General features: G+C 58.7%; 1 protein-coding gene and 1 long non-coding RNA gene across 8 annotated transcripts in view; one reads left to right on the top strand and one right to left on the bottom strand.

The window, feature by feature from the left end:
• Positions 1-8,073, bottom strand: part of IGFN1 (immunoglobulin like and fibronectin type III domain containing 1) — a 30,781-nt gene extending 22,708 nt beyond the window's left edge. The window contains exons 1-10 of one of the 7 annotated variants that reach the window (XM_032466858.1): positions 7,962-8,066; positions 7,534-7,729; positions 7,118-7,192; positions 5,807-5,856; positions 5,231-5,353; positions 4,120-4,259; positions 3,220-3,319; positions 1,466-1,510; positions 1,166-1,211; positions 486-660 (exon numbers count right to left, since the gene is read on the bottom strand). In XM_032466858.1, coding sequence (XP_032322749.1) covers positions 486-660; positions 1,166-1,211; positions 1,466-1,510; positions 3,220-3,319; positions 4,120-4,259; positions 5,231-5,353; positions 5,807-5,813 — 636 coding nt within the window. In that variant the 5' untranslated portion in view covers positions 5,814-5,856; positions 7,118-7,192; positions 7,534-7,729; positions 7,962-8,066. Of the gene's footprint in view, positions 1-485; positions 661-1,165; positions 1,212-1,465; positions 1,511-3,219; positions 3,320-4,119; positions 4,260-5,230; positions 5,354-5,806; positions 5,857-7,117; positions 7,193-7,533; positions 7,730-7,961 lie in introns of all 7 variants that reach the window. The other 6 variants (XM_032466859.1, XM_032466860.1, XM_032466863.1 and 3 more) reach the window with 6 other exon arrangements.
• A 1,463-nt stretch (positions 8,074-9,536) lies between these two features.
• LOC116659366 lies at positions 9,537-12,439 on the top strand. Its single transcript, XR_004314724.1, has 3 exons — positions 9,537-9,629; positions 9,755-9,842; positions 11,522-12,439. It is a non-coding gene; the product is annotated as an uncharacterized LOC116659366 (long non-coding RNA).
• Positions 12,440-24,904: the final 12,465 nt, after the last annotated feature.

Here is a 24,904-nt window from a genome sequence, read left to right as displayed (position 1 = left end):
GGTTGGATGAACCACCTTCAAGCTGATAACATTGCTATTTTCGGGATAATGAAAACAAGCTGTTTTGTGTTTCCAGGGGAAAAGAAAATTAGACTTTTACTATGGTTAGATTAGACACAGGGAAGAACTCCCTACACAGTGTGTCAGAGGCTGGAGCTCCCTTCTCTGGAAGCCTTTAGAAATGACAGGTACCCAAGGTCGGGTGACGGTGATGGACAATGACGATGATGGTGGCAGCGGCCAGGAAGCCTTTATTAGGCTAAGTACATCGTCTTATTCAACCTCTCGATTACCCTACCCAGCGGGTACCTGTAGCATCTGTCTCACAAGTAAGGAAACCACAACCTGGAGGCCCTAACTTTTCCAAAGCCCCAGATTTTAGGAAGTATCGGAACCAGGACGTGGGTCCTTAGCGGACACGACGCTGGGCTCCAGCCGCGAGCGCCTCCCCCCAGGTGCAGGTGCGGCGCGGGCGGGGCAGGTACCGGTGCCAGCTTCTCCTCTCGCTCCTTGTGCATCTGCTGCAGCCGGCGCAGCATGCCGCGGAAGTCCACGATGCCGTACTTGAGGCAGATCTTCTCATAGTCCTTCCGGTCCGCCGTCATCAGCAGCTGCCACACCTGCTCCAGGTCCACCTTCTCGTGGACGGGAGACGGGGCCCTGGGGAGCGGGGTCGGCAGGTCAGAGGAAGCGGGGCCCTAGGAGCTTCTCACCCGGGCCTGGCGCCCCCAGGGGTGGTGGGGAGCTGCCCCTCTGCGTTGGAAGAAAGGGGCACAAAGACTGACCACTGCGGGGTCTGGAAGGACCCAGAGATGGGCGGGCTGGGCCTAACCACAAAGCCCCTGCTTTCCCAGGAGAGACTCCTGGATCTCAGGGCAAGGTGTCTTTGGGGGGAAGTTGTTCTGTTGCTCTAAAAATTTTTTTGAATTGCTGTTCTAGTGAAGTACCCCATTTTACAGATGAATAAGTCAGGACCTAGGGAGGGGAAATGATTAAGTTGAGGATACAGAGCTTAAAAGTGGAGAGCTGGATCCCGAGCTCCAGCCCAGTTCCTCCCATCCACCACCAGAAGTCAGTCCCCAGCATGTGTTGGGGGTGGAGGAGAAGGGAGCCCAGCGTACAGCGGGGGGGCCTCCCAACTCCCCACAGACAGGCCCAGACCCACCTCTTTTTCAGCATCTTCCGGAAATCCATCAGCTCCTTCTTGAGGTCTAGAAAAGGAAGAGGAGTGAGGCCCCCGTCCCAGGGTGGGATTCCTCGGGGCTAACGCAGGGTGGGTTGAGAAGGGGCTGGAGGGAGGGCCCGAAGTCCATGGCTGATGGCCGAGCTTTTGAAAGGGGAGCTCCTGTGGGCGGGTGGTGGCCCGTGAAGCACCTGTGAGGGCTTGGCCAGGTGGGGAGCACCCGGCAGGGAGCAGCCCATCCCCCCAACGACCACACAGAGATTTCTGACAGCCTCTACCTACCCTCTTGGGGCTCCTTTTGCCTCTTCCGATTCTTCCGAAAGCCAACTGGAGCATCGGGAGGAAAGGAGGGCGTGAATGTGGACAGCCAGGAAAAGAAGCAGAACACATCGATGGTCTCTGAGAGCCCACTGAGTCTGGGCGCTGACCGCCCCACGCCCCTCTAAGGCCAGCGTGGCCCAGCAAGAGGGAGCACAGGGCCAAGGGTCTGTCCACCGTAAGCTCTGGTCCCCCAGAGTGTGCCCACAGAGGGGCTGACCTGATCACCATCTCATGTTGGGGTGGCACACTCCCATGTCTACAGGGCCGGAGGGTTGCGTGAATGGGGGGAGTGACCGCTGATGACCACAAGCTGACTGGCATCTGAAGGGGCAGCTGGCCTTCCCCCCACCTGAGAGCTCCCACTTCAGGGCATAGGCCCGCCATCACCAGACATGACCCCCGCAGAGGCTGGAAGGCTGCCCACTGGCCTTTCTGGCTTCCCTGGCAACTGGGAGTGGCCCTGTGACACTGTTCTGGCCAATGAGGTGTGAAAAGAGTGTCTGTGGAAGTGTCTGCTTCCTTCCTTTTTTATTTTTAAAAATCATATGTTCACATTTTGTAAAAGAGCAAGAATAACTAAAATAAATGGATATTGTAAATCATGGTCTCATTTCAGAACCCTATTTTGCCACAGACGACCCGTTTGACTTTTGCGTTGGTTTCCTTCAGGAGACAAAGTGCACGTGCTTCTGTCTCCAGGAGGAAGTTCCCTAACATAGTTTTCCTAAAACCTTGAAACTTTTGCTGAAGAACAAAGAAGGATTTGCTTTGTACAGAACAATATGAGTTTCATGCTCCTTCTGGGAAACGGCACCTGCTGGAGCTGCATCTATTTTTTCAGTTGTAAGTTTCTTTTTTTATTGAAGGATAATTGATGTACAATTTTATATTAGCCTCTGCTTTCTTGATAAAAGGGCCAGATATACCTGGCGGTGCTTCTCCGCCTCTTCTGCTTGAATGTGGGTTCAGTTTGGGTCTGCTGCAGTTGTCCCGTGAAGACAAGGTTCAGAACCAACCCCTAAATGCAGCAGAGCCGTGGGACGGAGAGGGTCTGGCTGTCCAGCAACAGCCCCGACCGTGGCTGGAACCCTGGGCGAACCCCAGGACCTGTTCCCACAGCTGGTGGCTTTGCTTCTCGGGCTACTTGGAGGAGGGATCCTATTACTTGTGGGCAAAAGTGTAACCAATTGAGAGAGAAGAGCTGCTTTCCAAGAGACGTTTACCTTCAATTACTTGCCGATAATTAATTTAAAATTTTGGAAACACCGTGCAAACCAAAAAAATAAATAAATAAATAAATAAATAAACAAAAAACAAAAAACAAAAAAACCAAAAGCACAACCGATTTGGCCTTTGTGTGCTCTGTTTGTCCCGTCTGATGCAGACCTGCACAAAACAGCCTGTGTGTGGCGGAGACGCTGGGGCCAAGAGAAGGAAACGAAGCCCCCTGAGTCAGCTGGCAAAGCGGGACTGGAAAGTTCCAGGCCCTGACCTCGTTTCTCGGCGCGAAGAGAATATCCTTCAGAGCATCTGCAGGGGGCGCCCGCGAGCGGGAACCCGCTCAACCACGTGCAGCGGGAGCGTGTGGCGGATGAAGCCCACGGCTCCGCAGCAGGCGCGGCTCGACAGCTGTGGCCCTCCCCGCCCCCTGCCCCACCCGCCGCGTGGCCTGATTCCGCTCAGGGCTCTCCCCGGGGGAGAGGGGGCAAGCACACCTTCTATGACCGTGAGCCTCGCCGAGCACATGGCCTCCCCGTACGCGTTCACTGCTGTGCAGCGGTACAGGTCCATGTCGTCACCCGTCAGCTTGTTGATCTGCAGGGAGGCCAAGGGCAGGGGAACAGGGCTAGTCCTCCCCCCTCCTCCGCTCACTGGACATGACTGGGTTATAAGATGAACAAGACACAGCCTTCCCCGGGAAAGCAGAGCCCAGCCCGAACACCTGGATCAGGACAGCGGAGGACAGACCGACTCTGCCGCCAGGGGCAGCGCGGGTGGCAGAGGGATCCGGCTGCACACGGTGAGATGGACCAGGGACTGAACACCGCCCCTGTCCTGCACTGTGGGCCGGCGGCCGGAGCTCACTGAACCGTAGTCCCTTTACGTACGCCGCGAGGCTCATAGTGCCCCCAAAGCAGCGGATGGGCGAGATCGCAGTGCACAGCCCATGCCGGATGACCGGCCCAGGGCTAGCGCACCGCAGGCAATTGGGGACTGGTGTAAATGCTGCCGAGACCGACCAGCGGCGACCGCGCACTACCAGCAGCTCAGGCACCGGCTGGGCACTTTGCATAAACCTTTAGTGCTCGTAAAACCCCATAAAGGAGGTGCTGCCATTACCCCCACTGACAGATGTGCCGACAGGAGAACAGAGACGTGAGTGACCTTCCAAGGCCGGGACGCTGGGCCTGGGGCTCTAACACAGGCGCCCGGCTCCAGAGCTCGAGCGCAGTTCCAGGTGTTCTATCAGCTCGCCCGCGCACAGCTGGCTCGGGCAGCCTGGAGTCCACTCAGCCCCAGCTGGGGTATATCTTACTCCCCTGGGGACTGGAGACCTTCTAGGGGACAGGAAAGGACAGGCTGAACCCCGTCCAGGGAAGAAACGCAGTTCTTACCTGCAGCACGTGCTCCTTGCTGCCGGGGGTGGACGAGATCTGGTACTTGCTGGAATTACTGAGGTCACCTTTGGAGCACTGCCAGCTCACCTCGGGTCTGGGCTCCCCACAGACCACGGCCCGAAAGATGGCGTTTTTTCCTGTGGAGATTGACGGGTTGGAGGAGGATTGACAATATCTTCCCTGCTGCAGGCACTTCAACTGCCCGTTCCAAGAAGGGGGTCTGGCCTTGGTCCCCGCGACCCCAGGGCTCATCCGATGCAGGGGGGCAGCTGTCTCCAGGCACCCAGAGGTCGGCTCTCACCTGGCTTGCCTGCTCCGAGCCTGGGCTCGCAGAGGGAGCCACACGCAGGTGGAGTGTCTGGGGGATGGGAGAGGGCTGGGGCGGGAGGTGGGGATAAGGGGCCTTACGGACTGTCCCAAGACGGGGAAGGTCGAGCCTTTTGTGGGTCCTGCGTCCACTCTCTAGGGAGAACGGCGACCTCGGAAAGGCCTGGCTGTGATGCCCAAAGGGGCTGGTTCTGAGACGCAGGTTTCCAGCCTCAAGGGAGAGTCTGAACTCTGTCCTTGGCCTGAATGCCTGGGGCTGCCCCCCTCAAGGACCCCCAGACGCCAGCTGGAAACATCTCAGAAGGGAAGGGTTTGGAGTAAAGACCCAAGGGCCCCCCACCCCTGTGGCAAGAGACACAGTTTCTCGTGACTGTCAGGGGGACTTAGATTTACACACATAAGGGGCCAGCATTTTTCTCAGGGGAAATCCGCTGCAGGGACCTGTGTGGTGGAAGGAACACTAACCTGCACCCTCCCGCAGGTCCTGTTCCCAACCCTTCCCTGGGCACCTTGCTCAGGTGGCCTTCTGGAGGGGCTCCTAGCCTGCCTGTGAGCCCCTGGGGCAGGGCGCTCTGGGCGGCCAGGGCAGGGAGCCCCAGTTAGCTCAGTGCTGAAGGTGTCTCTGCAGCAGCTCCCTGGGGGCGGGGGGCACACACAGCCCACCACCCTCCCCGCTCCCCTTCCTTGCTCCCAAGTGCTTATTCCCGGGTGTGCTGGCACCCCTCTGCGGAGGTGTTGGCGCAGGGACCCGCCACCCCTCCCACTCCCCTCCGGGTCTCACCCTCCAGGAGAGCCAGGGTGACAGGCTTCTGCTCAAAGTCCGGCAGGCTGCACCCTTCAGGGACGTCCTCCACCAGCTGCCGGATGCTCACCCCCGGCATGGAGGGCTTCTTGAGGGGCTTGCCTGGGGGAGGCGGAAGGAAGGGAGATGGGCCCCCACGCAGTGGAGCACGGGCCTCTCACCCGCGGGGCAGGCTCCCTCGGCTCTCCCACTGTCGGGCAGGACTGGCACCATGGGCAGTGCTTTGGGATTTTCTAGCACAGTGTGGCAGTGGTCTTCCCGCAGTGTGAACACAGCGCCTGGGAAGCGGGCAGGGGTGCCCTGGGGAGACCGTGGGAGTGTCATGGGGGGGAAGCTGGGGAAAAGGGAGTGAAAATGAATCCTGGGTGGCAACCAGGACCCCTGTGGGGGGCTCTGCACCCTGAGTTCAGGAAAACAAATGGAAACCCAAAGCCGAAACTCAAGAGGCAGAGGGAGGGGTGTGCTCCCAGACTCTGTGGGAGGAACCCCTCCCCTCCTCCCCGCCCGGTGGGGCACAGGTCAGGGCTGGCAGGGAGAAGGGGGCCCCCCTCTCACCTGCCATCCTGCTGGCTCGTCTTTGGCTGCTGAGGAGGGTGACGGATCTGCTGAGAACAGAAGACAGAATTGCTCAGGAAGACCCCACCCCTCCCACGTGCTGGGGCCTCCGCCACTCTGGAGTGGGAGCCGGCTGGAGCTGCCGCCCTGGGAGCCGCCTCACCCGGGCGAACGGTACCTTGGCGTCCCAGAGTTCCCTGGTCCAGGGAAACCAACCTCCCGGAGACCAGGGCGGGGTAGGACGCTGCCCACTTGGCACCTTTTCCGGACAAAAGAAACTGTAGGGCTGAGCCACGAGCTGTGCTGGTGGCCTAGCCTCGTGGTGGGACCCCAGGCCCGGTGGTCACTCAGAGGGTGGGACACAGCCTCTCCCCATGTCAGGAAAGCAAATCCCCAGCGTCAGGATTCTTCTGGCTGTTTAACCACCTGGCCCCTTGACTTCCCCTGGGACGCCTGGCTCCTCCCCCACCTCCGAGATTCCACAGCAGGACCAGCAGCAGTCTGTCTACCCCCAACCCCCATCCAGTCTGGGACCCAGATCACCAGGTCTGCAGGCAAGAATCCCCGACTTGCTGCTTCAAGATCTTCTAAGCCCAGGCTGAAGGGATCTCTATAAATCCATCCGCCTGCCTCCGAAGCCAGTGAGTAATAATGTCAGGTAAACAAGCGGCCTTTCCTAACCACCACCACCATCTCCCCCCAGCTTCCTCTCAATGACATCCATCCATCATGGCCAGTGGGCGTGCCACCAGGGGAGGGAGGTGGGGGCTTGGCTCTGGGCTAGGATGAGAGCCTTGAGGAGACCGGTGGGTTGAGTGGGGAGGGGATGTCTTGAAAGGACTGCCAGCAGGCCCACACCCTGTGCGACTGGCCCGCGGCCAAGGGGTTCCACTTGGGGGACGCCACTTCCTGCCCAAGAGCCCTCAATATAGAATCACACGACAAGGCACATTCCTCCCTCCAAGTGACGCTCTTCCATTTCACAACTGCCCACCCACTGGCCCTCTGGCCCCAGGGCGTCCCCTCTGCAGCCCGGCCACCGCCCCCCAGCGCGCTGGAATGCCACGGCGCGCCAGCCGCGGCGTTCTGGAGCGGTCATGGGCCACAGCCGCCGCTCAGCGGGGAGTCGCCGGGGAGGGCCAGGAGGGATGGAGGGGAACCCAGCTGGCTGCGGCTGGGGAGGGGCTCTGTCCCACCGCCACGCCCGCGCCTGCACACGGTCTCCACCCTGGAGCGGTCCACACAGACGTCTTAGTCAGCATCTTCACCTCCACAGCTCCATCACCAATGCACCAGCTCTCCGTTACTTACTTGGCTGTTTGTCACGCACGGAGAAGTGTAATCCTCTGCCCGCCTCTCCTTGCAGCCTCCTGCTCCGGGTCCCAGCTGAGAAGGGAGAGAGCAGAGCCACCGTGGGGACTTAGGGGCCCACGTGGAGCCACCTCACCCTCCCGCCCTACCTCCATCTCTTTGGGAATGAGCTAGATTGCGGACGAAGCCAAAGCCAAAGGGCGAGAGGCTGTCTGCTGGAGACTAGGGGGTGGTGGTCTCCACTGGCGGCGGGCGTGGGTGGGGGCCGTGGGGAGGAGACAAATGCTCTCTGCACATTGGAAAGAATCCTAATTCTTCTCTGCGCCAAGCAGCAACCCGTGTCCTCACTTCAGCCCAGTCCCACAGGAGTCCCCTGGTCGCCCTCCAGGCCCCACAGCCCGCCACCCCTGCCACACCTGCTGTGTCGTCCAGCGGACCTGCGGCCTGCGGCTCCGCCACCAGCAGGAGTTAGGGCAGGAAGAGACAAACAGGGGTTCTCTCAATTCTTTGGACCGTGCTGTTCATCAAGACGTAGCGAGTCCCAGACCTCAGGTCCTTGTCCCGACAGCTTGTCAGATTTTTAACCTGGCCATCATTTCCACCCAAGCGGTGCTGAGACAATCAGAGCCAGGACAGAACCACCCGATCGGACTCCCTGCGGCTCTCCTTCCAGTATCCCGGCGCCACTGGAGGGGATGTCCCTGCACCCGGGCGTGAGCAGCCACCCAAGGAGCGCCCCCGGCGGGTTTCACGCCCTCTGCCCACCCCCTCCTCAGTATTCCAGCCTCTCCATCCCTGCCCTGCCCCCGCTGGGTGGGCAGCCAGGTGTACGGGGCCCACTCACCTGGGTACACAGTCGGCCTCCCGCCTCCCGTGGCTCCCTCCTCCCGCGTCCAGCTGCTGCGCGCTGCCCGAGGCTCTGAATGGACTGCTGGGGACGGGAGGAGCTGGGAGCAGATGTAGGTCACAGCAGACTCGTCAGCCTCCCTCTGCCCCTCCCACTCAGCCCCTCCCTCCTCCTCCTCCAGCCAGGGCTTGGCGGGATAGGGCCCCAGGGGGTTCATGCCCTTGCCTCCTGGGGGGTCAGGGACAGAAGGGTCCTGTGGCAGGGTCTCACCCAACTCCTCGCAGAGCTTTAAGTTCTTAGCCAGACTGGCTTCGTTAAGCCCGCTCCCCACTGCCTCATTCATACGAACCCTCTTAGCGGGGATGTTCTCACCATCCAAAGCCTTAATTCTTCAGCTGAGCCGATCCCTTGGGACCCTTGGCACCATAAGTCACTTGGACATGTAAAGCCGCCGCCCTCTTGGGAGTCACAATCCAAAGTACCACACAGACCCAAACTCGAGAAGCTAGTCACAGCCCGACAGACAAGAGGGAGTGATCCTGAAGGCTCTGCCACTGGAGAGTGTGGGGCAGGGTGGGAGGCCAAGAGGGCTCACAGGAGGAGGCGAGCTTTCTCCAGACAGAAGGGGTATCCTGGCCAGCTGGGCGGGGGGCTGAGGGGGCAGGGCAGATGGCTGGGTGTTTGAGGATGAGTGCACGGAAGGTGGGAATCGGGGGTAGGACAGCCGGTGACAGATTGCCTCCAGAGGAGCGGAGGGCAGGCTGGCCCAGAGGAGCTAAAGTGATAAGGCTGCCTGCTCTGCTTGGGAGAGCCCCTGCTCTCTCCTTGAGAACAGAGAACTGGTTTGTTGCCACCAATAAGCAAGGCTTGATCAAGGATTCAGGCAGAGGAGAAGGGCAGTGGGGCCAAAGGTTCCTTCAAGCAGAGGAATTTACACGTCCCTGTCAGTACACTGTCAATTCCATCAGCATTATCTCTGCCCGCGCTCCAGGAGGGCAGGAGTCTGACCGCTCACACTCGGTGTGTGTGCATGTGCCCCTGTGTGTTTCTAGCTCTGGGTGTCAGAGTATGGTGTTTCATTTATTCGACAAATATGTGTTGAACACCCCCTCCGCGGGCCCGTGGGTCTAGCACCTGGGGATACACAGGGAAGCCCAGGCAGGCCCCCGGCCCCCACAGCTGACAGTCAGGGGAGCTGAAGTTGGGAGAGCAGGAAAGAGCAGAGGGAGGAGAGCTTGGACTCGTGGGTGGCTTTGGAAACCACTGAAGAAATTTGATCTGTATCCTAAGCTGGAGGGGTGATGAGATCCAATTCTCATTTTTCAAAACCCACTCTGCAGCCTGGTAGGAAAGGGGTCAGAGGAGGGTGGAACTGAGAGGCAAGCGTCCAGCTCCCAGGAAGGTGGACCAGCCACCCCAAGGTGTTCTTTCTTCCGGGGGGCTGGGAGCCCTACTGCAGGGGGCCTCCGGGACCCAATGCTGTGTCGTCCCGGGGGTAAGGGAGGCTGTGAGCAGGGCCCAATACGGACCCTTAGCATCTCAGGTGCCTCTGCTGGCCCCCAGGTGGCTGGTAGACTCTCCCCTGAGGCCTCCAGTGGCCGCCAGACCTCATCAGGAGTGCCTGTCCACTCTGGCCTGTCCCATACATGGAGCCGTCTCACTGAGGTGAGGTGGAAGTTTCAGGACTCTTACGAGACGGCCGATGGTCTTCACTCACCCTCTGCTCTCGGTCCTTAATCCTTCATCCTCTGCCGAAGGAGCGCCCAGTAATACGTGGCTGTGCCTTGCAGGTGCAGCTGCCGCGTGGAGGTGAGAATCTTCAGTCGCATGAAGGGTCCTGGGCCAGACACTGGCGCTGCTCCCTGTAGTTGGCAGTGGGTAAGAGCAGGGTGAGGGAGGGTCCCGGTCCCAACCCCCAGCCCCGCCCTTCTAGGAATTCCTTGGCTACCACTCAAGCCAGTGACAGGGGCTTCTGACCATTCTCCAGTGATCTTTCCCAGAGCCCAGATTATAGCCCGTGGAGAACCCATCTCTCCCTGTCATGAGCCTCATTGCACTGCCTGAGAGACTTTTCCTTTGGGATGTCAAGGAGCAAGGCCCCGCCATCCTTGATGAGGGGGGATCCGCAACCACGAGCTTTGGGCAGGGGCCTGTGGGTGTTACCCGTTCTCCTCTGAGCCTTGCAAGAAGGCTCAGTGACTCGGGGAGAGAAAGGATCACGGTTTACTAACGCTCTCCTGCCCCCGTCAGCGGGAACAGCCTCGCACAGCAGGCGCTGGGACCTCAGGCCCGTAAGGGGCCCTCTTGCTGCCCGTGGCTTGGGTTGAGCGGGATGATCTCTGAGGTCCTGGCCTTCTCGACCCTTCTGGCGTCCTGCGACTTGCTGAGAGGGTTCCCAGGGCCAGGCCCGTGGACCTGGGAAGCCGGGTGACTTCACGTGACTCAGGAGAGCATGTGAACTCACTTGCAGGCTGCCCCTGCCCCTGCGTCGGCGTGAAAAGGTCCTTCTCCAGCGAGGCAAGGGCGGTGGGCGCTCTCCACGGGACAGGCTCTCTCTGCTCCTGCTGGGGTCCAGGCGGATGGGCTGGGAGCACGTGGTTCTGATGAGAGACATTCACATGCGTGTGCAAACACACACACACACACACACACACACACACACACACAGAGTCACCAACAGAGTGGACTCTCCTTAAAGGAAGGGGCCACATGCAGCCCCGTGGAGACCGCATCAGGATTCAGGGCCATTCGTGGGCCTGGGGTTGGACACAGGACTGCAGTCAGACCCTCCTTCCCAGGAAGGTGGGCTGTGAGCACGAGGTGGGGGTGGACACCCTTCCCCTGCCCCACTCTGGCTTCCCTGGGGGCTCCCGGGACCCAGCCACCCCCGACACGCATACACAGCTGCCCGCTGGCTGGTGCCCCTCCCACGCTCCAGTCCAGCCCGCCGGTCAGCCTCAGTTCACGTCTTTCCCACCCGCTGCGTGTAATGCATCCCCTGTGGCCTCACAGGGATGAGGGCCTCAGGGACCCCAGGGCAATTTCATGCTTATGAAGCTGGCTCTCAGCAGCAGAGAAACTCGAGTCAGGGCCCAATCCGCTCCTGTGTGAGGGCCCTGCCCAGCTGGCCCCGCCGACCTGAGGGTCGCAGGAGGGAGCGGTGGGCAGAGCCCCTGCCCAGGGTCCCGGTGGGGATGGGTCTCAGAGGCCTCTGTCTCCGGGCACAGGTAGAGCCTCCCAGAGGGTCAGGGCTGGACAGAGCTTTGGGTGCATCCAACAGCTTCGGCTCAACAGCGCAGCCTCGACGGACCCCTGCAGAGCGCACGGCAGGCCGGACCTTGTTCTGAGCCTTTGGATGTATTAGCTCTTAACCTCCACTTTTTCTTTAAGTGAAACATAGTTGACGTGCAATAGGATGTCAGCCTGAGGTGAACGACATTTGCACACGTTATGAAACACTCACCACAAAGTCATCTGTCCTCAAAGCTGTCACTCACAATCCTGTTGACCGTCCTTCTTATGCTGCATTCTACATCCTGTGGCTTTTTACTTTACAGCTGGAGACTGGTACCTCCTCACCCCTTCAACTACTTTGCATCCCCTGGCCCCGCCGCCCTCCCCTCTGGCCACCGCCCGTTTGCCCTCTGTGTCTCCTGTGGATCTAACCCGACTTCCTCCTGTTCAGAGAGGGGCATGGAGGAGGCCGGGAGAGGAGCAGGACCTGCCAAGGGCACCCAGCGAATCAGCCAGGTTCACCTCCACTGTGGGGAGACCGCCGACCACTAAGTCATTCTGGAGAGCCGCTCTGTGGAGGCGTCGATCGGGCCGGGAGGAGGAGGAGAAACTGCTCTTGCCAACAGGACTGAGCCCACGCTGCCTGTGAGCCTGGTTGTCCCATAGCCGGCATCTTACCGAGACGCTGGCCTGCACGCCCATGGTCACTGGGCTCCCCGCGTTGCCGTGGACACCCACCACCTGGGTCGCCTCATTTGCCCACAGCCACATCGGAGGTGGAAGCAGTCTGTCCGCCTTGCAGAGAAGGACGCTGAGGCTGAGAGCTGTGAACGTGGGCCCCGCGTTCCGCAGCCAGGTGACCCAGGAGGTTGCAGGGCGGGCGGCCTGAGCCTGTGACGTCTGCCTCCCGGCCCAGACGTTCCACATGGCAAGCAGTGGATGTGATCCGTTTCCCCGGCTTCCCGGCTGCATGCTTTTGCCCCCAGACCTCATCCTTGGAAGGCTTAGCGGCGCTTGTCGGAAGTTGAGAAGCGCCCAGCCGTTTGCAGTTTCTGAGCCTTCTGGCATTTTTTAAAGAAAGAAATGAGCAAACAGGGCAGAATATGAGTAACACGTTATAAATGTGCACATTGAACCTCTTAAGACAGTCAGCCGTGGACACGGAACGCTGGCCCATAGTTGCCCTGTTCCCAGGCCCCTATAGGGCGGGCAAACAGCTGATTCTTGGTGCCCGGCCAGCAGCATGAATCAGGAACGAACACTATTTATGCCTAAAAGTGGGCGATGAGTGTCCTTTTCTTTCACTCCCATCAGTGATTTCTCCAAGACCACGTGGACAACTCACCAGAGATGACGTGGGGCGGGTGAGGGAACAGCCCCCACCCCGCAGGGGGCCCTGCCCCACCCACGTGTGCTGGTCCCACCGTCAGCACAGCTGCCCCGCTCACGGGGTCCCTGGCAGCCCAGCCGAGTGCCAGGCGTCGCGGGAGGAGACTGTGGCGCTGTCATGGCCTCCTCTCTGCATGCCGTCTCTCCTGGGGGCGGGGCCTCTGTGCTGGCAGGATGGTGGGGGCGGCCTGGAGACCCCACCCGCACCCTCCTCCTCTGTCAGGTCACAGCTCTGTGCAAAGCTGAATGCCGTCTGCTCGGGTGGAGAAGCTGGGTCTAGAAGGCGGTAGGGAGCTGAGGGTCTGGGGGGACCTGAGGCAGACAGGGTGGGGACCCGGGAACGAGGTCTAAAGCTGCCTGGAAGCCCACGGGCAGCGAAGCTCAGACTCTGGTCTTACACGCTGAGCCCTGTGGGAACTCCAGCTACACAGGGAGCCTGTTTGCACCAAATCGAAGCTTCTGGAGGCATCCAAGGCCTCTCCACCGACCAACATCCTCTCCCCTCCCGACTTCCTGGTTTGTCCTTCCAACTCAGACCCGCTGGCCTCTTGTCCCCAGTTCCTCCCCCTCCTGTCTGCAGGAAGACTCTCCTGCCTTCCTGTGAGCCCCGCACTGAGTGACAGACCCCTGTGACCGCATCGATTCACCTGGTGTCACCTCTCAGGACGGTCAGGGGCACATGCCCTCTCCCCCCAAGCTGGGGATCCCCCAGGGCCCAGCGTGCCCCTCCATGTCTGACAGCTCCCCAGGCCCCACAGCCCCTGCGGTTGGCAGGTAGTCAGAAGATGGTTTCTACCCGGCCCCCTTCCTGCCCTACGAGAACACATCCCCTTTGAGCAAAAAGTTCTGCTGAAACACAGGTGCGCATTCGCCCTCCAAGGAGCCTCTGGGCCACAACAGCCCCTCGCCAGCAGGCCCACCACCACTGCCAGCTTCACCCCATGCTGCAGTGACTTTGGTGGCTTGCCATGGAGTGGGTGAGGAGCCATGAGGGATTTTTAGGCAACGAAATAGTCAGTTTGTATTTTAGAAGGAGCTCCTGGGTGTTGTGTGCAGGCTCATTTCAGCGGAAAAATCCCTGAAGTCAGGACCTGGCTCTCCCATGAAACCGGGGCTCCCCAGGCGAGGGGCTATGTCTCCCACATCAGCCCGGGGCTCCCCACCCCTGTGCCTAAGCCCGGACACGCCCGCAGGGAAAGCTGCAGGCTGTGGACTGCTTTACCCCAGTGGAAGGTGAAACGCAGAGCAGGGCATGGCTCAACCCCGGCCCCATGCTGCCGGCTGGCTGGGACCAGGACCCAGGGGGTGAGGTGGCACGACGCAGCCCCCTGCCTTGGACTGCAAGGGCAGCATGGCTCCTTCCTCGTGGTCAGCTGTCCTCCGTCTGGCACCAGCTTCCCTGATTCCCAGCAGCCTGGCCACACTCAGCTGGTGGCAGAGATCAGGCTGAAACCCCATCCCTGCCCAGCGTCTTGGCCCTGGGGTGCCGTGCCAGAGCAGAACACCGTAGCAGGAGCCAGCCCGAGGGCCGGTGGGGAGCTGGGTCGGGGCTAGCCGGGTACTCAGGTCCTTGGGAGACCCAGGCATGGAGGAAAGGTGGCTGTCAGTCCTCTGCTTAAGAAACCCCAAGGACAAGACCCTCCCAGGGGCCTGGAGAGGAGACTGTTCTGCCCTCGGGTTGGAGGGGGTGGGTCCTCCTCCGCTGGGGGTGCAGCCCCCGCCTTGCATGCACCATGGGGAAGTCACGGCTCCCATACTCAGAGAGCTCCAGTCTGAATGGGGAGACTTAATCTGCATGGCGGGTCAGCAGTCAGCCGTGTGTGTCACTGCTGTGGTCAGCGCTAACGCCAGCTCTCTGGGATAGACAGGGATGGAGACAAGCGGGTTCTGAGCACCCACCGTGGGCAGCTGAGCGGGGCCCTGGGCACCACGACGTCGCCGTTTCCACGGCGGAGGCAGCGAGGCTCACTCACTCCGCGCCTGTCCAGGGCCTCCACGTCCCCCTCTGATGGCCCAGCCAGCTGCGCTTTCTGCCCCGCATTGATCCCCCCCCCCCGTCTTGTTTACTGGCTCCCTCCCCAGCTGAAATGCAAACCCCATGAGAGAGGTTCTGTCTTGTTTACTGAGGGGAGGGAGCGCAGTGCTTGGCACACTGGATGGATGAATAACAACCCCCCCCCAAGAGGGTCTACAAGTAACCCCCCCACCTCTAACTGGGGTGGGGACAGGTCCCCACCCCCTCGGCTTGCTTTCAGGAGGGCACGCTGGGGACCCCTCCGTAGGTGTGAAGACGGGAAGGCAGGGGAAAGACGCCCGTCAGGGTTCTGTGTGAGAAACTGGAGGGAGGAGACGGGTTCCAGACCAAGGGGCCCGTGAGCTTCCCAACAGAGCGGGTCCCGGAGAGCATCCCCCGCGACGGGAAGCAAGCGTTAGAGGCGAGATGGGTCACAGCCTCCAGGTGAGGGGCTAAAGGTTGAGGGGCGGGCTGTCCTAGCTGCATGTTCCCGCCGGAGCCAGCCACACGCCCGCTTCGGGTTGGAGAGGAGGGTTGGCTGACATCTGAAGACGCAAAGGGAGCGAGGTCAGCACCAACACCAGCTTCTCTGCTGACCAGGAGCTCAGCCCGCAACCCAGATCAGAGCTGCAAAGTGTTGAAACTCCCTCAGGTGATGAACTATTCTCAGACACAAATCCTGGAGCAACAGCAGGAAGTAACCACGGGGTACAGGGGGACTCCTGTCGCCGCAACGTGACAGTCTGAGTCGCGCTTTCCGAGTGGCTTGGTGAGGCCCGAGGGGCGCGCTCATCTCCACGCGGGTGGGGGACCCAAGCCCGGGAGGTCTGAGTGCTGGACACAAACGTCTTTCCTTTAACCTCCTGCAAATATTCTCACTTTACTCTGTCCCCACGCAGTTAATTTCCCAAACATGGCTCCAAATAAACGTTTGATGTAGTTTGCAAAGATGGAGCCCGACATTCTGGGAGGTGTGTGCTGCCCTCAGAGTCCAGCGGCGGTGGAGGGCCAGGTGGGCCTGAAGTCTTGGCCCGGACAGTAGCCAAGTGCCCAGCGTAGTGCCGGCTGCCACCTCGGGCTCTTGCACGTGTAGGCATCTCTAAGCTCCCAGCTGTCCTGCGAGGGGGAGTGCTGTCCCCATTTTGCAGAGGGGACCTGAAACACTGAGAGGTGAGGGGAGTCCTGAACGACTCCGTGTCAGAGGTGGGGAGGGAGCCAGGCAGACATGCCTCTTCGCCCCTCAAAACAGGGGTTTCTCCATGTACAAAATGGAGACCCAGTCTGCTCGCCTTTGAGGCTGTCCAACTGCCCCTACGGGACTTCCTCCTAGGACCCGGAAATGGCCGAAGGAAAAGAAAGAAAGGGAGGAAGAGAGAGGAAGAGAAACCCCTCAACCCCCAAGAAAAGATGAAGAGAAAAGGGAGCCCTGCAGAGGAGCAGCCCTGGTGCCAGCCAAGAGGGGACGTGGCAGGGCCCTTTGTTCTGCTGGCTCAGTGCCACCTTCCGGAACTGCTCCTTCCAAATGCCCAGCCGGCACCAGCAAGTGATTCCAGGACCCAGAGCTGCACAGCACCTCCCTGCCCTTTTTCTAAAATGCTCACACCTCCGGCTGTCCCCACAGTTAATTTTGGAAGGCACCCCAGGGTCCCCATCGACCGCATCCCAGGGGACCACCTGCCAGCCCAGGTCGTCAGATACTTGCTCCCGGGAGATTGGCAGGAGCCGGCTGGATTTCATTAATGCCCATGGCGGAAAAGGGCTTTGCTGCCTGGTGATGGATGTGGGCTCCTGGAGGGACTCCCCACAGGGCGCTGGCATGGTGGCTGCACGGAGCCAGGAGCCTGCCGACCTGAAGCCCAGATTGTGTCCACCCTGGGGACAGCAGCCCTGGTGCCCGTCTCCCTGCTGGAGAAAGCTCTGCAGGGGCCTCTTGCCCGTTTTCCTCCTTACATGAGCTTGATCTGACCCACAGCATTGGGGGATGGTGCCCTGGCCTCTTGGGTCCCCCCCTTTTTATTGTTAATGGAAGGACTGGGGGTTGAACCCAGGACCTCATGCCTGCTAAGCACACACTCTGCCTTCCAGGGGTCTTTGTCTGGTGGGCTTTCCTCTGCTCTCCAAGGATGATTTCACTGACAATACAGTGAAGGCTGGCTTCCCCCGAACCTGGCCCGGACTTACCCGTCTGCAGGGGGCTGGGAGCAGAAGATGTGATCTCAGACCTCCTGGGGGCCACCCTCCACTTTACTTACAAAAATTATGGGGGTAAGAAAAATTGCCCTTCCATGAATGCCATCTCCTGGTTGACCTTTGGAGACTAGTTTAAAATGACCTTAGGCTAAAAGGACCAAGCTCACAAGCTGAATAGAAAAAAAAATCCAGGAGAATTCAGGATGGTGGGACGGACGTGAACCGCCAGCCCTGTTGCTTCGTGGTCTGTGCTGGTGGACATCCATGATCTAGAACAGTGGGAGGGGGTCTGTCCTCTGACTTGCAATTATGCAGATAACTGTGGGTGTAACTTCCTAGGCGTGTGAGCAGAGCCTAGTCTCGAACTTTTGGAGCATCTGTTCCCTCACTGGGAAAAGGGGATGACACTGATCCCAGTGGAAGGGCAATGGACTCTCGAATCAGACAGGCTCAGGTTTAATACCACTTTGACTACCTGGAGGCTGTGAGCCTGGAGTGACTGGACACAGGGGAGTGGAGGAAACTGTATCAGTGAGGCAGGGGCTCACCCTTCACTGGGCCGCAGGCTGTGGGATGACCGGCATTTTTCGCCGACCAGGGTGGGAAGTGTGGCGGTGATCTGAGCAGAGGGTCACAGGGTCTGGCGTGTGTTTTGGAAGGACCACTCTGGCCACTGGGTTGTGAACAGACTGAAGGGAAACGAGTGGATGCGAGCGGCCCTGCAACAGTCCAGTAGAGGTGGGGCGGCCTGGGCCGCGGGGCATGGAGACCGAGGCGGTGGTCAGTCTAGATGCGCCTGCAGGCAGACGGATGCGGTTGAGGGCTTGTCACTGTTTGTCGTTACCTGTTGGGTGGTTATTTCAAGTGTTGGTCTGTTCCACTAGACTGGAAGCTCCAGGGGCAGAATTCACGTGTCTTATTTGTCAATGGGACCAGCTCAGCCACACCTGATGAAGGACGGTGAAACCTGGGCACCTTGCCCATCGCTGCACCGGTTGTGCCCCCAAGCCGGACCTCCTGCCCACCGGCTCCACTCCTCCCCGGCACTTCTACTCCAGGGCCAAAGGACTGAGGTGGGGGGTCGGGGGGCTGCAGCCACGAACAAAGGGGCCTGGAGAAGCGGGATGGAGGCCAGGGGCAGGGATGTGGAAGAAGGAAGCCAGCATCCCGCGGAGTCCCAGGGCCAAGAGAGGGAGGGCTGACGGGAGGTGGGGTGGCTGGGGGAGGGGGACGGACCCACGGCAGGAAGCAGGCTTTTCCCAATAGGACGGAGTGTGGGTGCAGCCCACCTACGACACGGTTCGCTGCATGGTGGGGGCGGGCTTCACTTCAGACACAGGAGCTGGGGGCTTGCTCCTCCCTGGGCACCAAGGTTGAAGGCCTGCATCTGAACACACACATGCCAACACACGCACATGCAAACGCGCATACACACGTACACACGTACACACGCATGACGGTACCAGGCAGCTCGGCCTTCAGACAGTGCATGCCTCCTGAAATGGGGTGCCTCTCCTGCCCCTGGGTCTGACCTGGGGAGGCCTGGTGTCCTTGCAGCACACCTCTGAGGACCTCGCCTAGTCCTTCCAACCCAAGGTCCCCCTGCTGCCTTTGAGCCCCGTCTCGAGGTCACTTAACTGCCCTGAATCGGGGTCACTTTGTCTCTGCCAAGCTCCATTCTTCAAAGCTTGTGCAGGCCCTTCTCTGCCAGAACCCTCATCTGGTTAATTCCCCTGGACTCAGTTCCAGCCCGCGCCCCGCCACCATTCCAGCATCACACACGCGCCAGGCAGTGTGCCCCGTCCCCCTCTCTGCCACACACACCATCACAGGCCCTGTGTGCTCCGCGAGGAGAGGCCGCCGCCTCCTTCCCCCTGGGCTTGTCCCCTCCGCAGCCATCCTGGGCTCGGTCCAGGAATCACTCGGCCTCAGTGTTTTGCCAGGAGAAGGGAGCCTGAAGGCAGAAACCCTGGCTGACTAAGCCTATCGCGTGTTTACTCTGTGAGGGGCTGAGGGGGCCAGTAATGGTGGGAGTGGGCTGGTCCAGGCCACCTTCCCTCCTGAGTGACCTACAGGCGGCTGCCCTTCACCCGCCTGAGCAGATTTAACACCTCTTAGCGCTGGCGTTTAATGAGCTGCCCAGCCTATTAATTGCTTCGTCAGCTTTTCTGCCAGGGACACCCTCTGGGGAGGACAGGTGAGAGGGCCCGGGAGCAGCCTGGAGTCAGAGTAGTGAGGGCAGGTCTCTGAGGGTAGGGGGCTGGGGAGACCTGGGGCCTCAGGAATCTGGGGGAGCCCAGCCCCTGTCTCCAGGGCCCCTGGGGTGAGAGAGCAGAGGGCCAGGAGTAGAAAGAGAATGATGTATTTGTCTGCAATCTATTTTCAATGTCCCGTCAACAGGCCTTGCTGGTCACCACAGCCCGGCTGAGCTGCCTCCGAGAATCCCTCAGAGGTTATCCCCTCAAAGGCACAGGCCCCTGAACTCAAAAGAGGTGGCCACTCCCGCCCCCTCCGTCACAGGCCAGCACTGCCCAGGGACTGTGACCGACTGTGGCCCTGACAGCTCGCCCCAAAGAAGAGGTGAAAGGCATCAGACAGGCTTTCCAAAGACGTGAGGAGAGGCTGGCATGGAGAAGAGAAGCATTTAGAACAGTTGGAAGCTCTCTCCTTCCTGCTCCCCAGCCTTTCTGTCCACCTCTCCCACCACGTGAAGCTGCCGCAGCCTCTCTGGGGCCTCAGCCCACCAGGTGGTCACCAGTCAGCCTGGAGCAGGGCCACCGTGCGGTGGGCATGACACGGGGGACGAGGAACATGGCAGGAGCCGGGCAGCGGGGAGGGATTCAAATTCCTGGAGGCTGGTGGACCTGATTTTCTGCGACCAGCAGCCCAGGTTGCCAGCTCTACAACACCCATCTGTCCCTCCCTCCACTGCGGGAGATTGGACCATCAGCCTGGTGCCCCCTGGAAGTTCCTAAACCCAGTTCTCTTGAAGAACATGTGAGCTTGGAAACTCCCCTTTCAAAAAAAACACTTCAAACTACTGCAGGGGTAAACGTTCGCTCTCCTGAGGGTTCCTTCCCTGACGCAGACCCACCACCAGCACACACACACCATGAACAAAGTAACCTACGTGTAAGGGGGAAACCGAGTGGCAGGGCAGTGACAGGGCGCTCCCTCAAGCAGACGGAGGCAGGAAGCCTTGCTTCCAGGCGCAGGAGCCCCCCTTTCTGGGGGCGGATAGAGCGGGAGCTTGCGATTAGCAGCTGCACAGCGCTGCACGTCGAGCAGGCGAACAGGGTCCCACGGTAAAGCACAGGGAGCTACGTTCAATGTCTTGCAACAACATGTAATGGAAAAGAGTCTGAAAAGAAAAATATGTGTATACACAGAACTGAATCACTTACTGTGCACCTGGAACTAACATTACAAACCAACTACACGTCAATAAAAAAGAAAAATCTTTAAATTTTAGAAAAGAAAACCCCTCAGACTGCTCCAGAGGTGACAGGAAGCCGTGCTTCCAGGCCGAGTCCAGGAAAGTGTCCGCCCAGCCACCTCCCTCCCCACACGACGACCACCAAGACTAGGTGCCCGCCTCTGTCCCGACAACTGGACTTGCGCTCAGACGTCAGTTCACGGAAACGAGCTGTCCTGTTACCACAGAAAGGACTGTGAGCAGATAGGGTAGGGGTCCACGGGGAGAGAGAGCCAGGCATGGAGTTTTGACATAAGAGGAGCCATTTTTGGCCTAAGCCACTCTGGGACCTAAGGCGGGTCCCAACGCCTGCCTAGGACAGCTCTCAGGAGTATGATCTTAGGGGAACAAGAGGACAACGGTCATCAGACAAGAGAGGTAACAACAGGACAACACATCAGCTGTGAAGACTCCAGCTCTGCTTCAAGGGGAAAGACTGGCCTGAAGGCTCAACCCCCAGGTCAGCCGGGACCTCGGGGAGGAGGGATGTTGGCCTTCCCTGAGCCGCGGGACTTCAGTCCAGTGAAGCTTAGACTCTGCCTGCCGCCCAAGCCCCTGCACGAACGTGCCCTTAGCCTAAAACCCCCCCACCCTGCCGTGCGGGGAGACGCAGCTTTGGGAAGGATCTCCGTGTTCTCCTTACTTCCCCGAGCTTCGTGCTTTTGTCTCCACACGCACCAAGAGGTGAACCCAGCTTTGGGGTAACAGGATCCCTGCCCTTCAGACTTCTTGGGCAGCGAAGGACACACTTGTGCCCACAAGAGCTCCAGGAAAGCTCTGCCCAGGGATGTGGGTGAGATTTGGGTGTCCGTTTGGTAGACATCCGCTGAGCAGCCGCTGTGTGCTGGGAGCCAGGGTCCCTGCCTTCAGAGTGCTCAGTCTCCCTCATTCCAGCAGAGGATCCAGGTGAGCCCGTGATGACGACGAAGCGAGGTAAAGGTCGATGTCGGGGTCTGCCAGGGCTCCGTGGGAGCACATGGGGCGACCCCAACCCGACTTCAAGATTAGACAATCCGAGGAGACTTCCTGGAGAAAGTGACAGGATGAGCAGGATTTAGCTAAGGGAAGAGAAGATGGAGGAAGAGTGTTCCGGGGAGCGAGAACAGCATGTGCAGGGCTCAGGGGTGGAATGGTCAGAGGTGCCCCAGAGGAAGCGGACTGGTCCTGTCTGAGATGATTCCTCCAGGCCTGTCCCCAGCAGGGACTTCCAGATGGGAAGCCCCTTGCCAGGCACATTCGGCCTAAGGAGCATTTGCTTTTTTTTTTTTTCTTAATGGAGGTGCCGGGGATTGAACGCAGGACCCCGCATACGCTAAGCACGCCCCCTACCACTGGGCTAGACCCACCCCTCTGTTTTGGGTTTTCATCCAAGTGCATCAGCCTGGCAGCTGCAGACGAGGGTGTTAGTCAATGAAAAGGCGCTGGGGGTGGAGGGGCTCCTGTAAGGGAGAACGCTGTCTGAGCAGGTCAGAAGGACTCACTACACTGGTCAGCTCCTCAGGGCCCCACTCTGGGCTGCTTCCAGGATAGCAGCCCGGGCCCTTGGTCAGTGCCCCGCAAAGGCCTCTGTCTCCTCAGGATCCCTGGGGAGTGGGTGAGGCAAGGCCCCGGTTGTGAGGGCCCTGGGTGTACCTTGGCCAGATGCTGACTGCCCCAGCCTGAGTGCCCCACCCCTAAGTCACCTTCTGCCAGCCACTAGGGCCCCAGGCCGAGTCCGGAGCTGTCGGTAAGACAGCCAGACATTTCCACTTCCCTGACCTCTCAGCTGCTTTTGTTACAACAGCAGATTGAGTGGGTGCAACAGAGTTCATCTGGCCTGACAAAATCGTCACCTAGGGTCCTCTGCAGACCCCTGGGCTAGATGAACCGGTACGCTAAGTCCCTGCATGCACCGCAGCAAATCCCTGGAAGCCTGCCCCCAGAAAGCCCACCTCACCACGGGCCCTGGCCCTGGAACTTCGTGACCACTGAGACATGTTGACAAGGAGCGTGTGGCTGGGGAGGGTGTGGAGAAAAGGGAGCCCTCCTACACTGCTGGTGGGAATGCAGTTTGGTGCAGCCACTAGGGAGAACAGTATGGAGATGCCTCAAAAAACTAAAATTAGACTTACCCTATGATCCAGCGATCCCACTCCTGGGCGTATATCTGGAGAGAACTCTAATTCAAAATGATACATGCTCCCCAATATTCACAGCAGCACTACTTACAACAGCCAAGACATGGACACAACCTGCATGTCCACTGACAGACGACTGGATAAAGAAGCTGTGGTATATTTATACAATGGAATACTACTCGGCCATAAAAAAGAATAAAACGATGCCATTTGCAGCAATGTGGATGGATCTGGAGATTGTCATTCTAAATGAAGTAAGACAGAAAGAGAAAGAAAAATACCGTATGATGTCACTCATGTATGGAATCTTAAAAAAAAAAGACACAAATGAACTTATTTATAAAACAGAAACAGACTCACAGACATAGAACACAAACTTATGGTTACCAGGGTGTGAGAGGGTATGAAAGGGTAATTTGGGAGATTGAGGTTTACAGATACTAACTATATTCATAAAATAGATAAACAACAAGTTTCTTCTGTAGAGCACAGGCAACTATATTCAACATCTTGTAGTAACTTATGGTAAAATAGAATATGAAAAGGAATATATGTATGTCCATGTATGACTGAAGCACCGTGCTGTTCACCAGAAGTTGACACAACCTTGTAAACTGACTGCACTTCAACAAAAAAAGAAGAAGAGGGCAGAGTCCCCTCAGACGGAGATGTTTGAGAAGAGCTTTCAGTGGCAGGAGGAGGGGCAGGGGGCCTCTTAACCCTCGCGCCCTCGGTGTAGGCTGAGATCCCATGACGGGGGGCTAACATGGAGGGTCTGACCAGAAAGTATGGAAACAGCAGCTGTGAGAGGAGGGTCATTTGGAAGCAAGAAGGCCTGGGTCACAGGGAGGGAGGCCAGGTGGCTGGGAGCGGAGAGGGCCCCGCTTGGCCCTTGTGACTGTGAAATGGAGAGGGCAGTCAAGTGATCTTTTTTATGGCGGCTGCCTCGTCCGTCAGCACCCTGATCTCGCAGGAGTTTACACCCTCCTCTGCTGGTCCCACAACGACAGCTGACATCCATCAGGAGGCCCAGGCCAGCCTGTGGATGGTGCAGAAAGAAAAACAGCAAGTGAGGTCAGGGAGTGAGGAAATCTCTTGGCAGAGGGTGAGACCTGTCCATCTGAAGGGCCTCCAGAGGTCGTCTGGGCCTCTCCTGTCCAGGGAGGGCTGCACACACCCGGCTGGAGGGGTGGGTTGGGTGGACAAGGTCTGCGTCTGACAACCGCCTGCTGGAAGCTTCTCCCCAGGCCCATCCTCTCTGGGTGGTTAAAAGCAAGGCCCCTGGAGCCGGACAGTCTGGGCAGGAAACCAGTTCCGCCACTTCCTCGCTCCAGGACCTTGATCAAATAATTTAACCTTTCCACACCTCGGTTTCCACACTTGCAAAAGGAGGATGAAATAACACCCGCGTTGCAGGGTGGCTGGGCGCTGTAAGTGAGATGGCACTTGAACAGCATGCAGCAGAGTGGCTGGCGTGGGGCAAGTCCACACGCACGCAGGCCAGAGATGCCATCAAGGTCTCCAGTCCTTTCCCGAACTTCTGTTCATCTGCTCCTATTCTAGGCTCAAATATTAAAATGAGTAGTTGGCAAAAGACAGCAGACACTTCCTTCAGTTTAGACCTTTAGGGGCCTGACAGCATGTCGGGTCCTGAAGTCTCCGTGGTCGGCTCTAGGGCACAGTCTAGCTGGGGTAGAACATTCTGGAACAGGATGGCTGGCCTTCCTACCGTCTCCGCATTGAGCTATCTAGGACTCTGTCGGGAGGCCTCGCAGGGTGGGCCACCTGAGTCCAGGAGTTTTTTATTTTACTTTTTTTTTTTGGTGTGTGTGTCATAAATGAAAGTTTTAAAAATTGAAGTCTAGTCAGTTTACAATGTTGTGTCAATGTCTGGTGCACAGCATCATGTTTCAGTCATACATGTACGCACGGATGTTTGTTTTTATATTCTTTTTCATCATAGGTGACTACAAGATATTGAATATAGTTCCCCATGCTCTACAGAAGAAATTTGTCTATTTTATATGTACTAGTGTGTATCTGCAAATCTCGAACTCCCAATTTATCCCTTCACACCCCCTTTCCCCTCTGGTAACCATAAGTTTTCTGTGTCTGTGAACTTTTAGTTTTATTTGTTTTATTTATTTTTAGTGGAGGTACTGGGGATTGAACCCAGGTCCTTGTGTGTGCTAAGCATGCGTTCTACCACCGAGCTGTACGTGCCTCGCTCCCGAGTCCTGGTCTTGACCCTCATATATCCAAGAGGTACAGAGTCTCCAGTCAGAGGCATTAGGGATGCCCTGGACTCAGCGCAGTGTGGGCCGCAGAGGGCACAGAAAGAGAAGCAAGCTGTGGAATGGTACCGGACGCATCCACACACTGAGGTCTGGGGACGTCATTGTGGCTTACGCGTGAGTTAACGTGAATTCCGTGCTAACTAGGACAGCCTGTTTGTGGCCTATTCAACATGCATGTACATCTACCTTCATTATTAAAGAAAAGGGCGCATTGACCAGAAGGA

This window comes from Camelus ferus, chromosome 23, assembly GCF_009834535.1.
Source record: "Camelus ferus isolate YT-003-E chromosome 23, BCGSAC_Cfer_1.0, whole genome shotgun sequence".
NCBI lineage: Eukaryota > Metazoa > Chordata > Mammalia > Artiodactyla > Camelidae > Camelus > Camelus ferus.
Note: the sequence above shows the minus strand (reverse complement) of the source record. Positions and strands in the feature narration are given on the sequence as shown.